The 16192-nt window shown below is 44.4% G+C and overlaps 1 protein-coding gene across 1 annotated transcript in view; it reads right to left on the reverse strand.

Moving 5' to 3' along the window:
• Positions 1-16192, reverse strand: part of LOC124803293 — a 104962-nt gene that overhangs the window by 74742 nt on the left and 14028 nt on the right. The window contains exon 2 of the mRNA XM_047264476.1: positions 8462-8810. Coding sequence (XP_047120432.1) covers positions 8462-8810 — 349 coding nt within the window. The remainder of the gene's footprint in view (positions 1-8461; positions 8811-16192) is intronic.

The following is a 16192-nucleotide window of genomic DNA, read 5'->3' on the forward strand; positions in this document are numbered from 1 at the left end:
TAGGAGATCGGCTTCGATGTGAAGAATGGACAAGCCGTTCAATCTCTCCCCAGACAACGTAGAACGTAGGTACGATTTTAGTCTTTTAAGAGCCGAAAACAAGCGTTCTGCTGAACAATTTGTAAGTGTCACACATAGAAATATTCTAAGAGCAATGTCAACATTCAGGACACGGACTATAACTTCTCTTTTCGTAAAAACTTACTCATTCCGACTGGTATATCACTAATCTCAGAAGATTTCAAAAGTTCCGCGAAATGTACACATTCAATAGGGAAGGAATGCTCTAAATCTGTGTCATATGACGCTTGGAGTTTTGCTGCACGTTCAGCAATATCGTCAAGTGAACTGCTCTTAAGTTTACTGAAAACTGTGAAGGAGTCCAACAGTGTTCTATAGCTTTCCTTCCTCCTATCGTTTATAGGTGGATTCATAGTCTAAGCTACAATGTCCATGGATTTATTTTCATAATAATCGAACATGCCACGAATAGATGCAATAAATCCAACAAGTGAATCATTTAATTCATGCACTATTTTAGTAATAACATTTACACTTTGCAATTTCAGATTTACACTGTTAAATCTCTGGAGTATGTCCTTCCAAACTGTCATCATGAATACTGTTTATGCTCTGCTGAGTTGATTCAATAAAGCTGAAGCCTCATTTCGCACAAGTAATTTTTCAAACGGATTATTGGCAATACGTGTGAGGGCATTGATAACGCCCTCCCAGTTTCCATACAAACTTACGCACACTTCCTTCGAACCTGTTGTCATATGACTGGCCTCTACAGTCAGTAATATCGATGGAATGTATAGACAGGACTTTTAGTAAGACCTCAGCTAAGTTTTCGGACTTGTGTCCTGAGTTTGGTAAAAACAGAAGGAAACGTTCAGCAGTTCAACACTCTCGTTCATATATCTTAATGTGAAAGATAATTGATCAATATGTGAAATATCCGCAGTAGAGTCTACTATTATAGAGAAACATTTGGCCTGTCTTATTTCACTTATGATAATTCTTTTTATTCGTTCAGAAAGAAGCTCTATTATTTCATCACAGATTTTCGAAAATAATTTCTGTGTCCCTACCCTGGATTTCCATATCGTTCAATGAGCTCGGCGAGAAAAGGATCAGATTCGGCTATAAATTGACCATTATGTAATGAATGGAAGCTTTCAACCTGGCCACGTAGGGGAAATCCACGACTTATTAGCTTCTTCACTACTGAAAACACCCTTTTCAACACACTGCGACAGTACATTTTTTCTGTCTCAGCATATGACTCGAAATGGTTATCTATTGTTCCAAGTGACTTTTTTCTTTTAAGAGTGATAACTCAGAATTTTTGTGTTCAAGTGAGTTCTCATGATGAGATAAAATATTAGAAATATTTTTCCAATCTGCAATACCATTAGTAGCGATCGCAGCCTTATCTCCAAACAATTTACAAGGTGCAAAAAAAAAAAAAAAAAAAAAAAAAAAAAAAAAAAAAAAAAAAAAAAAAAGCACCGGTGCTACAAGAGTATACTAGAAATCTCGCAACGTTGATTCACCATTTAAAAGTTTATGGCATAATACATTTTGTTTAAATATCTGGTTTTATCGCCTATTGATACTTGAATTAGAAAAATCACCGTTACAGTTTTGGTTAATGCCATGTTGTAAGAGAATGTCGATTGTTGATTCATTGACACACCATTCTGCAAGATCATCACTAACGAGGTTATTTCTTTTTGTAATGTCTGACTCTACACTTAGTTTTTCGTGAAACCCGAAATCAGGAACAATTTGCTTTTCTTCATTTTTAACTTTTGTTTCGCTTGTATTTACTTCTTTTACAACAGCTGCAGTCCCAGAAGCATCATCTGTACTACTTGAACTTGAAGTCGAACCAGCAACATTTTTTTGCGAAAAATTTATCTACTCTGCTAAGCGTTTTTAGAACATTGGCTTCTTGTTCTCGCCTTTCCTTCGATAATTTCCGAAATGCCGCCCCACTTAATTTTGCACGTTTGCTTTTTTCGCTGTTATGCATGTTAAGACACTTACAAAATTGTCAACCAACATTCAAAACAAAAGAAAAAAATTGTAAAAGGAAATAAAGAAAGACTGTATCCAATTCAAATCGCACTACACCGCACATGGGCACAAAGCTTTTTACTCTAAACACGGCACACGAGCACAAAGATTTTTCCTTTAAATACGGATCGATGAACTGACCAGTTCGGATTGCTCGACGTAACAGTTTTGAAAGAACGGCAATGCAGAATAATTTAATTTCATTGTCGCCTGTTCCTCTGTTGTCAGTGGACAGTAGAAGCGCACCTGCCGGCTGGAATTCGTCTCGTAAAGAAAACGGGACAGTCCCTTTATTGGCTTCTGTTTTCCACGTCGCCAGAATTTTAGTTGGGATGCAAATATGTTCTGAATATTCTTGACACTGTCTTTCTAATTTTAAAAGCGAATAATTTTTGCAATTTCTTGCAGTGAGGTGTGCTGGATCGACTCTTATCCCACTTAATCTTATAACATTTTAGCGATTTCTGTGGGTAGAGAAGACAGACTACAAACTTTAACTAGTCTTGTTAGCAGTTGATGTGGTGTGTTGTCATTTGTGCGAATACTGCTGTTGTGTCTATACGCAAAAGCCTCTTTTGTTCCAATATAAAATAAAAATAACCTTTCCTCGAAGAAAAAAAGCTTAGTTAAGAAGTTTAATTATAAAATTTGCAATGCCGAGTACTATTCGATTGCACAGAGTGGGAACTTTGATACCGTGCAGGCTTGCTATCTTCTTCTTTTTTCGCCAAAAACGTAGATAAGTAAATAACTAAATGAAATTTTTAAACTGTTGTGAAGTGTATTTCACACATTATTAGATATTCTACTTGTTATTTTCGTATAAACATATGTTTAAAAATGTAAATTCCCGGTATCAACATGTTTTGTTAAACGGGTTCATTAAATCAAAGCTCAGATCTTGAAGACCACAGAGCTTCCACGTTAATCACGGTAATGGAGGGTTGACTGATACTTACCCGTAATTTCTACAAGAAACTTAAGTATAGTCCAGTTTTACATACTGAGGCCCACACATGTTACAGTATTTAAAAAACTGCTGATTAGTTTATCAAAGCTTTTCAGGGGTCCCGGTATTTTCACGGGGAAAATATGGTAGGGTTAAGTAGAAGCCGACAACATTCTCGGAATAATAACGTTTCAAACATTGTATTGTAGATTGCCGCTCTGACAGCTTACATCAAAATATTTTGATCAATCATGAAGATGATACCAGACAGAAACCCAGTGTTAAATTTCTAATCAGTCACCAAGTTAACTATGTATATTTCCAAGCTTGTACTGTCGAATTTCGTTCTTAAGGCTTATTTAAACTAGGAAGTTGTTTAACAATATTGAAAATTTTTGTCGTTTGTAAGCGCAGTTATTTTAAAACATGAAAAGTTAAAATGAGTACAGAGCAAAAAATGCCGTCCCCCTTAAGGTACCTCCCCTAGGACTGTGCCTAGTGGGCCTATACGTAAATCCGCCACTGATTACAGTGACCATGAACGATAAAAAGCTGTTTTTAATAATGTCATTTATGGACGGTGTCATTTTAAAAAAGATTTTAACGATGTGTGAAGCCGTAAGGCTGCCAAAACTAATCAAGAATGTCTGTTAGCCGAAACTAGTAATCACCCCAAATAAAGAATATTTCATGTGCGATCTTGAGTTTATAGGTTTTCAATCCCTAAAAAAAATAAAAAATTTGCAACAGACAGCGGCTCTCCTCGTTGACAATGTCAAAAACTTCATATCTAAGGGAGTTGTGGATTTGGAATTCTAAATTATTAATGGGGGGCACGTATTCAAATCAACACAGGTAAATCTCAAACAGAGAGACACATTCGAATGTTTCTTTAAAATGTGATTTTCTTTAGAACGCTGGGCGGTACGTCGCTTGAACACCTCACTGTAGTTTCCTATTGGTTTGGGGCAATACTGTGAGTGTAGTACGGTTCGATATGTGGGAAAAACGCGACTGCCATACAGCCGTAGCTTCAGCGGATCTGCACTGTAAGCCGGCAATAGGGCTCTGGAGTTTTATTCACTCGCTTTTTCTCTTTGTTCTGTGTTAGCAACCTGATACAGCTTATTTTCCGTCCCTTGAAGTCGGCAATTTATTTCGTTCCCGTATGTGGCCCGCACTCCTGTACTGCAGTCGTCCTGGCCTTTGTGCCGCCGGGCCAGCTTTCTTCTGCCAGGCTTCAGTGAATACAGTATAACCCAATCTCGCCTGCAGGGGAAACAGGCTGCAAGAGCTTACTGTCGGCAGAGTTACAATACACCTCCAAAGACGGAAACAAAAACTTCCTTAACTTTTTTTTCCGTGGACTCCATACTCTCACCTTTACATCATATCCTTTCGAAACTGCAAGAAAAAGTATTCTTTTAATTTTTACGTGCACGTCTCCAATGTAATTAATGCTTGGAAATATTTTACTAGAGATTTTTCTCAGTAAACCCTCGGACATCTTTGGGAGATAACGTACGTGAAGAGTACGTGTGGTACTGATATCAAAGATCGAAAGCTGTCTGTCTAAGACTGTAAAATTTGACAGGAAACAGTTGAAAGAAGGAATCTCTTTAACTGGCTCTCTTGTTATGCTAAAATCTCCCCTCCCATCCCCCTTCACCAACTCTTTAAACAATCGAACTCCCTTATAAAAAACAGCTTCAAATGCCTGATTACAAATGACTAAATGTGTTAATTATTTGAGTAGAGATAGTACTAAAGAAATGATAAACTAAACCGTCATACCTATATCTGAAGTTTTACTGTATAAACAGCGAAAATGTAGTAAGCGATAAACTTGTCTTTTGTTTTGAGGGGGCGTCAGAGAGAAGTAGCTCCGAAATGATTTCAAATTATGTGTGAAGTTTGTTCGAAGCCGCCACATACACTCCTGGAAATTGAAATAAGAACACAGTGAATTCATTGTCCCAGGAAGGGGAAACTTTATTGACACATTCCTGGGGTCAGATACATCACATGATCACACTGACAGAACCACAGGCACATAGACACAGGCAACAGAGCATGCACAATGTCGGCACTAGTACAGTGTATATCCACCTTTCGCAGCAATGCAGGCTGCTATTCTCCCATGGAGACGATCGTAGAGATGCTGGATGTAGTCCTGTGGAACGGCTTGCCATGCCATTTCCACCTGGCGCCTCAGTTGGACCAGCGTTCGTGCTGGACGTGCAGACCGCGTGAGACGACGCTTCATCCAGTCCCAAACATGCTCAATGGGGGACAGATCCGGAGATCTTGCTGGCCAGGGTAGTTGACTTACACCTTCTAGAGCACGTTGGGTGGCACGGGATACATGCGGACGTGCATTGTCCTGTTGGAACAGCAAGTTCCCTTGCCGGTCTAGGAATGGTAGAACGATGGGTTCGATGACGGTTTGGATGTACCGTGCACTATTCAGTGTCCCCTCGACGATCACCAGTGGTGTACGGCCAGTGTAGGAGATCGCTCCCCACACCATGATGCCGGGTGTTGGCCCTGTGTGCCTCGGTCGTATGCAGTCCTGATTGTGGCGCTCACCTGCACGGCGCCTAACACGCATACGACCATCATTGGCACCAAGGCAGAAGCGACTCTCATCGCTGAAGACGACACGTCTCCATTCGTCCCTCCATTCACGCCTGTCGCGACACCACTGGAGGCGGGCTGCACGATGTTGGGGCGTGAGCGGAAGACGGCCTAACGGTGTGCGGGACCGTAGCCCAGCTTCATGGAGACGGTTGCGAATGGTCCTCGCCGATACCCCAGGAGCAACAGTGTCCCTAATTTGCTGGGAAGTGGCGGTGCGGTCCCCTACGGCACTGCGTAGGATCCTACGGTCTTGGCGTGCATCCGTGCGTCGCTGCGGTCCGGTCCCAGGTCGACGGGCACGTGCACCTTCCGCCGACCACTGGCGACAACATCGATGTACTGTGGAGACCTCACGCCCCACGTGTTGAGCAATTCGGCGGTACGTCCACCCGGCCTCCCGCATGCCCACTATACGCCCTCGCTCAAAGTCCGTCAACTGCACATACGGTTCACGTCCACGCTGTCGCGGCATGCTACCAGTGTTAAAGACTGCGATGGAGCTCCGTATGCCACGGCAAACTGGCTGACACTGACGGCGGCGGTGCACAAATGCTGCGCAGCTAGCGCCATTCGACGGCCAACACCGCGGTTCCTGGTGTGTCCGCTGTGCCGTGCGTGTGATCATTGCTTGTACAGCCCTCTCGCAGTGTCCGGAGCAAGTATGGTGGGTCTGACACACCGGTGTCAATGTGTTCTTTTTTCCATTTCCAGGAGTGTATATACACATTAAAAAAAGTTTTGCATCTCCCCGGTTCCCAGAACTCCTGAAGATAGATGTTGACTGTGGATATTGTATCACGAACACTGTCCCTTTGACTGTTCAGAGATGTCACTATATCCACCCAAAGATGTAAGCAACCATACATGAGCAGCGCTTATTAGACGGAGGGGGTCCGACAGCCGATCAGTTCCAGTCATTCCACTAGGAAGGAGCTACATGGCTCGTGTTGTCTGTAGTTAAACCATGCCTAGACCGTCAATACCGCGGGTCGATCGTGTCCGCATTGTTACTTTGTGCCAGGAAGGGCTCTCAGCAAGGGAAGTGTGCAGGCGTCTCGGAGTGCACATAAGCAATGTTGTTCGGACATGGAGGAGAGACAGAGTGACAGGAACTGTCGATGACACGCCTCGCTCAGGCCACCCAAGGGCTACTACTGCAGTGTATGACCGCTACCTGCGGAGTATGGCTCGATGGAACCCTGACAGCAATGTCACCATATTCGTCCTACTGGCATAACCTGTTAATCCGACAGTCTGAAGACTAGCTGGCTGTGACTTGGAAGTTATGCGAGCAACACATACTTTTTCTGAAAGCAAGTTGGTTCTATTCAGCATTCCAGTGCACCGTATTATTGCCCATTATTTTGGATGCAAAATCCTATTTTTCAACATAATACCCGTTCAATGCGACAGCCTTAGTCCACCTTTCCGGGAGGGCTTGTTTACTCACACGGTACCACTGTACTGGTCGACGTCAGAGCCAATGTCTTGCTGCATCAATAACCTCCCCATCATCCAAGTACTGCTTACTGCGGAGTGCATCCTTCGCTGGGCCAAACAGATGGGAGTCGACAGATGCGAGATCCGACAAGCTGTAGGGGGAAGGAGGGAGAAGAACTGTCCAATGGTGTTTTCTGAGCTCCTCTTGCATGCGCAGACTTGAGAGGCCTTGCGTTGCCACGAAGAAGAATTTCGTTTGCATTTTCGTGGCGACGAACTTGCTGAAGTCGTTTCTTCAGTTTCCTGTGGGTATCACAATACTCTTCAGAGTTGATCGTTGCCGCATGAGGGAGACCATCAAAATAATAACCCGTTCAGGGTCCCAAAAGACCGCCGCCCTGACTTAACTGGCTGAGAGTGCAGCTTTGAACTTTTTCTTCCTAAGAGTAGTGGTATGGCGACACACTGTGGACTTGCTGTTTTGTTTATGGTTCGAAGTGACGAACCCATGTTTCATTGCCTGTGATGATGTTCGACAAAAAATTGTCACAATCACCCTCGTAACCCACAAACAGTCCAGCATAGATTGTCCTTAGTTGCTCTTTATGGCATTCTGTTAGGAGGCCAGGAATGCAGTGGGCACACTGCTTTGAGTACCACAACTGGTGGAGGAGTATGTCAGGAGTACCAAGAGAGACGTCCATTTGAGCAGCGATGTGTTAGATTGTGACCAATTGTTCACCTGAAATGAGAGTGTCCGCACGTTCCAACATTGCAGGAGTCACAGCTGTGTGTGGCTGATGGGCACACGGGTGATCAGACAGGTTTGTACACCATGGATGTGCTAATGACAGACATCTAGCACAACGACTCACCGTGCTTTTGTTCATTGCCATGTCTCCACAGACATTCGGCTAGCGCCTATGAATATCTGCGATGCTGGTTTTCCGCCAAAGGAAACTCAATGACAGCTGTCTGCAACGAAACTCCGTTAGAGACACAATAGCGCCACACCTATCAGAAAATCTTAAAACTATAATGGCTAAAGCAGGAATGTTCCACGATGTCTCTCAGCAAATTCGGCGTTTTTTTAGACCAAAGCTGGCAGAGAAAAAAAGGTGAACGCCTGTCCTACGTTTGTATCATAGGTCTCAGCTGTCGAACTGCACATGCTCTGCGGTGTGGTGGCCGTTCACGGCGTATTCGCCGAAACTACTATTATCCCTTCTCCTGCCTGCGCCGGTTTTGTGCACACTCTGTCCCCTCCTAATAATGTGGCATGACAGTATAGGGTGGGGACCACATTTGGTCTCATGGGGTATAACAGAGTGTTGACTTTCCACTCACGGTGTGGGGGCGGTATTACGGAGGTGTAGCGCTGCAGTGAGCGAGTTTTTTCGAGTACAGAGCTATGTGGCTGGTCCGGAGGCGGTTCTGCAGGAGGACAGGTGCTAGAAGCGCAGTCTGGTCGCGCCGAGAATCGGTAACGAGCCGTCTTTTTCTGGCCGCTCCACTCCTCGGAGGGTCGGCTGCGATGAAGCGCCGCTAATTGTAGTCCCGCAGCTAATGCCGGCGGGGCCTCATTCTGGCAGCGCCGCACCCTGTGAAAGGCTGTAATGAAACCTGCGCTGCGCCGCACCACGCTGCCCACTGTGGGCTGCCAACTCCTGGCTGCCGCACTCTGGCGAACGCCCAGCTGCTAAAGACACAAACTTGGCATATACTCTGGTCCAAAATATTATAACGTTGGGATATAGGCTTCCCTGCGCGACAGGCATGTTGTGATGGAACAATCTGTCTTGCAAAGCAGCCTACATGTCAGGGGCTAGAAGCGATTTCCCAGGCCCCGACATGTGCGCGTAATAGCATATTGCTCCACTTTTGTTTCATGATATAGTACATTTGGAGCACAGCATTCTATGGTAGTGGACTGTGAAAAACTGGTAAGGAAGAGAACTGAAGCATTTGAGATGTGGTGCTACAGAAAAATTTTAAAAATTAGGTGGACTGCTAATGTAAGAAATGAGGAGGTTCTCTGCAGAATAAAAAAAAATGTTAATAAGAAGGGACAGGATGGTAGGACTTCAGTTAAGACATCGCAGAATATCGCCTATGGTCCTAGAGGGAGCTGTAGAGGGTAAAAACTGCAAAGGAAGACAGAGATTAGAAAACACATAGCAAATACTGTAATTGAGGATGTAGGTTGCAAGTGCAAAGAAAACCACTAGGGATTAGCAATTAGCTATTCTGGATGCCACGGATTTGATAGACCCTTGACTGCTTTGCAAAAAGTAGCAGCTTCAGCTTCAGACCATGTGCATCTGGGAGCAGAGATATTAACGTGAGCCACACGGGGTAGACGTGGGGTCTAGGGCGTCTTGCCATAGTTGACGCGGCTACTCCCCTCCCCCCGCCCCCCCCCTGGCAGATGTTCTAGTCCTCCCTTGGGCGCGCGCGCGCGCGTGTGTGTGTGTGTGTGTGTGTGTGTGTGTGTGTGTGTTTGTTGTCCTTAGCGTAAGTTACTTTGGGTTAGATTAAGCAATGTGTAAGCCTAGGGACCGATGACCTCAGCGGTTTGGTCCCTTAGGAACTCACCAAAAAATTTCCAAAATATTAACACGAGTGGACTATCACGTCCTGCGAAGAAATTCACCTGGCTCTAGCCTTGTGTTGCAGTTATCCTGGAAGATCCCAAGGCCGTAGTGGATGACATCAAACATTAAGCCATGCAGAGCTTTCACAATAACGTTCACATAGCCCACAGAAATGGCAGATAGGTGCGAAAACTATCCCATAATCAGTTTAATATCTCGTGGATCCAGACTGCTACAATAATGGTAGCAACCCTGAAGAAAACTCAGCATAGGCTCATGAGATCTGTAGATCTAGAAAAAGTTTTCATTAATGTACACTATTGGCCATTAAAATTGCTACACCACGAAGATAACGTGCTTCAGACTGGCAATGTAACCGACAAGAAGATGCTGTCACATGCAAATGATTAGCTTTTACGAGCATTCACACAAGGTTGGCGCCGGTGGCGACACCTACATCGTGCTGGCATGAGGAAAGTTTCCAATACACAAACAGCAGTTGGCCGGCGTTGCCTGGTGAAAAGTTGTTGTGATGCCTCGTGTAAGGAGGAGAAATGCTTACCATCACGTTTCCGACTTTGATAAAGGTCGGATTGTAACCTATCGCGATTGCGGTTTATCGTATCGCGTCATTGCTGCTCGCGTTGGTCGAGATCCAATGACTGTTAGCAGAATATGGAATCGGTGGGTTCAGGAGAGTAATACGGAACGCCGTGCTGGATCCCAACGGCCGCGTATCATTAGCAGTCGGATGACAGGCATCTTATCCGCATGGCTGTAACGGATCGTGCAGCCACGTCTAGATCCCTGAGTCAACAGATGGGGACGTTTGCAAGACAACAACCATCTGCGCGAACAGTTCGATGTTTGCAGCAGCATGGACGATCAGCTCGGAGACCATGGCTGCGGTTATACTTGATTCTGCATCACAGCGAGGAGCGCCTGCGATGGTGTACTCAACGACGAACCTGGGTGCACGAATGGCAAACCGTCAGTTTTTCGGATGAATCCAGGTTCTATTTACAGCATCATGTTGGTCGCATGCGTGTTTGGCGTCATCGCTGTGAACGTACATTGGAAGCGTGTATTCGTCATCGCCATACTAGTGTATCACCTGGCGTGATGGTATGGGGTGCCATTGGTTACACGTCTCGGTCACCTCTTGTTCGCATTGGCGGTACTTTGAACAGCGGACGTTACATTTCAGATGTGTTATACCCCGTGGCTCTACCCTTCATTCGATCCCTGCGAAACCCTACATTTCAGCAGGATAATGCACGACCTCATGTTGCAGGTCCTGTACGGGCCTTTCAGGATACAGAAAATGTTCGACGTGTTGAAGCTGCATGGCCAGCTGTACCTGTACACGCCATCCAAGCTCTATTTGACTCAATGGCCAGGCGTATCAAGGTCGTTATTACGGCCAGAGGTGGTTGTTCTGGGTGCTAATTTCTCAGGATCTATGCACCCAAATTGCGTGAAAATGTAATCACATGTCAGTTCTAGTATTATATATTTGTCCAATGAATACCCGTTTGTCATCTGCATTTCTTCTTGGTGTAGCAATTTTAATGGCCAGTAGTGTATAATGGAGCGAGGTATTCGAAATCCTGAGAAAAATAGGAGTAAGCCATAGGAAAAGGCAAATAACATACAATATGTACGAGTACAAATAGGAAACAATAAGACTGGAAGACAAAGAACGAAGTGATCAGAGTAAAATGGTATAAGGCAGTGATGCATTCCTCTGCCCTTAACTTTCAGTCTGTATGTAAAAGAGGTAACGACGGAAATAGAAGAAAGTGGGAAGAATGGGATTAAATTTTAGAGTGAAAGGGTATCAATGGCAAGATTCGCTGATGACAATGCTGTTCTTACCGAGGGTGAAGAAGTAGTTCTGTTGAATGGAGTCTAATGAGTACAATGCATGGACTGAGAGTAAATCAAGGAAATATGAAGGTAATGAAAAGTAGCAGAAATGGGGTAACGAGAAACTTAACATCAAAATTGGTTGTACGACGTAGATGAAGCTAAGGAATTCTACTCACTTGCAAGAATGGACGAAGCAAGGAGGGCATAAGAAGCAGACTAGCACAAGCAAAGAGTGCTTTCCTGAGCAAGAGAAGTCTACTCGTGTCATAGATAGGCCTTAATTTGAGGAACAAATTTCTGATAATGTACGTTTGGAGTACAGAGTAGTATGGTAGTGAATCTGAACATTGAGAAAACCGGAACAGAAGAGAATCGAAGCGTTCGAGATGTGGTGAGGAGATAAGGAATGTGGCCGTTCATCGTAGCAGCTCTTGCAATAAGAGGATATTTGGCATGTGTAGTGCCCATTCCCACCGATTTGTACCATGGAGCACATGTGGCATGTGTTGAGGAGGCGTTCTGCATCGCGTCCGCAAGCGCCAATGACTATCTAGCAGTTGTCAAGCTGCTGTGACGGAACATTCTACCACAAGAACTCCTTACCAACCTTGTGGCCACCATAGGACCATATATTGCCGTCCGTGGTGATCACACACTCCTTTGCAAAGTCCAGAGGACTATCAAAAATTGTGGTAATGTCAATGTAATTATTGTCTTTGGATGAAAGTGTCATTTCTGTTCGTCTCATTGCGTTTCTTTCCTTTACCTTCTGTACTATATTGTAGGAGTTCTTTCTATGTTTGGTCCAAGTTTCACCGAGTTCCGTTACTTCGCAGTGACAACTAGTGTGAAAGTTACTTTCGTTTTTAAGTTTAGTACGTCAGTGTACATATTTAAAACTTAAATTAGAAACGTAGGCTACAGTTTGGATGCTGCAACTACGCTGTGCGACATAACCATTTCGTTTAACTACTACACTTCTCGAGTTGCATATTTCAATACATGACCTGTTAGATGCACTTTTTGTTCTGCTTGTTATCGCTCCAATTTTTCGCATTTATAAGTGTGACACAAATAGTTTTCCTTTGTATGTTGCACAAAAACAGGGACGTATATGCAATGTTGCCGAATGACATGTTTGTTTAAATGGGAAGATGTAACTTTGATAGCAAATATAATTGTCCGATTACAAACAAATGGTTCAAATGGCTCTAAGCACTATGGCACTTCGTGTCTGCAGTCATCACTGCCCTAGACTTAGAAACTACTTAAGCCTAACTAACCTAAGGACATCACACACATCCATGCCCGAGGCAGGATTCGAACCTGCGACCGTAGCAGCAGCGCGGTTCTGGACTGAAGCTCTTATAACCGCTCTGTCACAGCGGCCAGCCCGATATAGACAAACACGTCATTCGGCAACATGGCGGATAAAAGAGAACGTGTCTGTGTAAAGCTTATAAATGCAAGAAATTGAAGCAATAACAAGCAGAATAGAAAGTAAGCGCATCTAACGAGTAATATACAGGGTGATTCAAAAAGAATACCACAACTTTAGGAATTTAAAACTCTGCAACGACAGAAGGCAGAGCTAAGCACTATCTGTCGGCGAATTAAGTGAGCAATAAAGTTTCATTTAGTTGTACATTTGTTCGCTTGAGGCGCTGTTGACTAGGCGTCAGCGTCAGTTGATGCTAAGATGGCGACCGCTCAACAGAAAGCTTTTTGTGTTATTGAGTACGGCAGAAGTGAATCGACGACAATTGTTTAGCGTGCATTTCGAACGAAGTATGGTGTTAAACCTCCTGATAGGTGGTGTATTAAACGTTGGTATAAACAGTTTACAGAGAATGGGCGTTTGTGCAAAGGGAAAAGTTCTGGACGGCCGAGAACGAGTGATGAAAATGTAGCACGCATCCAGCAAGCATCTGTTCGCAGCCCAGGAAAATCGACTCGCAGAGCTAGCAGAGAGCTGCAAATTCCACAATCAACTGTATGGAGAGTCCTACGAAAAAGGTTAGTTATGAAACCTGAACGTCAACTACCCGAGGCGATGGATCGGCCGCCAGGCAGCCCGTGACAGAGCATTTCATCACTGGCCTCCAAGAAGCCCTGATCTTACCCCCTGCGATTTTTTCTTATGGGGGTATGTTAAGGATATGGTGTTTCGGCCACCTCTCCCAGCCACCATTGATGATTTGAAACGAGAAATAACAGCAGCTATCCAAACTGTTACGCCTGATATGCTACAGAGAGTGTGGAACGAGTTGGAGTATCGGGTTGATATTGCTCGAGTGTCTGGAGGGGGCCATATTGAACATCTCTGAACTTGTTTTTGAGTGAAAAAAAACCTTTTTAAATACTCTTTGTATTGATGTATAACAGAAGGTTATGTTATGTTTCTTTCATTAAATATACATTTTTAAAGTTGTAAATATACAACTCGTAAAGTGCAGTAGTTAAACAAAATTGTCATTTCCCGTAAGGCAGCGGCGGCATCCTAACTGGAGTCGAAATTTTTAACGATGTGCTAACTATTGAAAAGTTGCATATATAATGCGTCACTTGAAGATTGGCGAAAGCTCGAAACTCCAATTAGTATAAATAAAAATTTGCCCACGAGACAAAAAATTAGTCACCCATAGAAAATCATTACGACCATAGTTTAATGTCGTGTAATTCCGCTCCTGGACTTGATAACGGACTGGATTCGTTTAGGAAGCCGGCCGGAGTGGCCGAGCGGTTCTGGGCGCTACAGTCTGGAACCGCGCTACCGCTACGGTCGCAGGTTCGAATCCTGCCTCGGGCATGGATGTGTGTGATGTCCTTAGGTTAATTAGGTTTAAGTAGTTCTAAGTTCAAGGGGACTGATGACCACAGCAGTTAAGTCCCATAGTGCTCAGAGCCATTTGAACCATTTTTTTTGATTCGGTTAGGAAGTGAGTCCATATGGCTGTACGGTTACGTCGCATGCAGTTTTAGACACTCGCTGAGGGTTAGATCGAGCAGTTCCATCAGACTGTGGTGATACTAATGTCGGAGTTCTACCCGCTGTTCCAACATGTGTCACAGATTTCGTATGGGGTTCAAGTCAGGTGATTTCCGAAGCCAGTCGAGATGTAATGGGGTGGGGAAGTGTTCAGAACTACATATTTTCCCAGGCCGATGAACGTTACTGTGCCGCGCTGTCAAGGGCGCCTTGTCACGGTCCGTGCGGCTCCCTCGTCGGAGTTTCGAATCCTCCCTCGGGCATGGGTGTGTGTGTTGTCCATAGCGTAAGTTAGTTAGGTTAAGTAGTGGGTAGGCTTAGGGGCCGATGACCTCAGCAGTTTGGTCCCGTAAGACCTTACCACAAATTTCAATTTCCAAACGTTGCTGTTGGCGTCTTGAAAATGACCTCTTGCGAGGTGACCGATTCCAAATGTTCATTACATGCAGTTCCCGTCACAGTGTTCTCTCGCTAATAGGTTGAGAAGGCAGTCCGTTCAGTGCCTGCAACAATTCCTATCGTGTGTGGGAGCGATTTCGATTCACAAGCCGTGAAACGCTTTGCTCGACCTTTCTTCGACTACAGTTCTGACGTGTTTCGTGCCCACGTGTGTTACACCAATGAATGTAGTGACGTTGAGCAGTCCGCCGCGAACCACCAGCAAATCTAGAAACTTTACACACTGTACAGGCATCGGCACGGCCATACACGATGCCCCTTTCTGCCACTCTGTCACGTCCTTGCATTTACCCACGTTTACGAACAATATCCGCTTGAGACGTTGATGTCCCACTGATCGCTACTTACTTGTGGTCATGTAGAGGGAGTGAGCGCGCGGCTGAGCACATGGCTCGATAACTGCACCATTTGTAGAGGCTTAAGTATTCATTTATGCATGAGCACTGGGGTGAACAATTTTTCGTCCGGATGACCTTATGTAAAAACAGAATGTTTGCCGTATTTCTTAAAGTAATACAATCTACAACCACGGAGCTCAATAATCAGTAAAATGGGTGAATTAGTATTCAGCCTCACAAGTTCTTCGAAGTTGTTGACAAACAAAAGCGGAAAGAAACCAGAATATCGGTAATAAGGTCAATGAGAGAAGCTGTCAATTAAATTGGAAGTAAAATTTTGCCAATCGCTCTGACTAAAAATCCTAAGAAGTTTCGTCCATAGAAAAGACAGCGGATAGAAATCATCTATTCGTTCGCTCACTTGCCGTACTGGCAGAGTGAAATTCGAAATTTTGCAATTGATCTACCGATTTCGTTCCCTTTCAGAGGGTCGTAATACGGTTTCTCCTTTCCATCATTCCACAAACGGAGAAAGCACAGATACTGGGGTAAGCCATCGCGAATAGAAAATCAATCAAATAGTCAGTCAACAGTGGAAAGGTATGTGAGCCAGGTGAATTACCGGTGACATTCTACAGAAATTATGCGAGAGAGCTTGCAGCGGCAGAGTATCGGAGGCCGCAGGAGCAACACACAGTGCCAAGCGGCTGGAAGAAAACCCCGGTCGTTCCCATCCTCAAGAAGAGTCGACAGACAGATGTACATAACTATAGACCTATGTCGTTCGTCGTTGACGTCAATCTGCTGCAGGATTACGCTGCATGTT

The sequence above is a fragment of the Schistocerca piceifrons genome, chromosome 6 (assembly GCF_021461385.2).
Source record: "Schistocerca piceifrons isolate TAMUIC-IGC-003096 chromosome 6, iqSchPice1.1, whole genome shotgun sequence".
Classification (NCBI taxonomy): Eukaryota; Metazoa; Arthropoda; class Insecta; order Orthoptera; family Acrididae; genus Schistocerca; species Schistocerca piceifrons.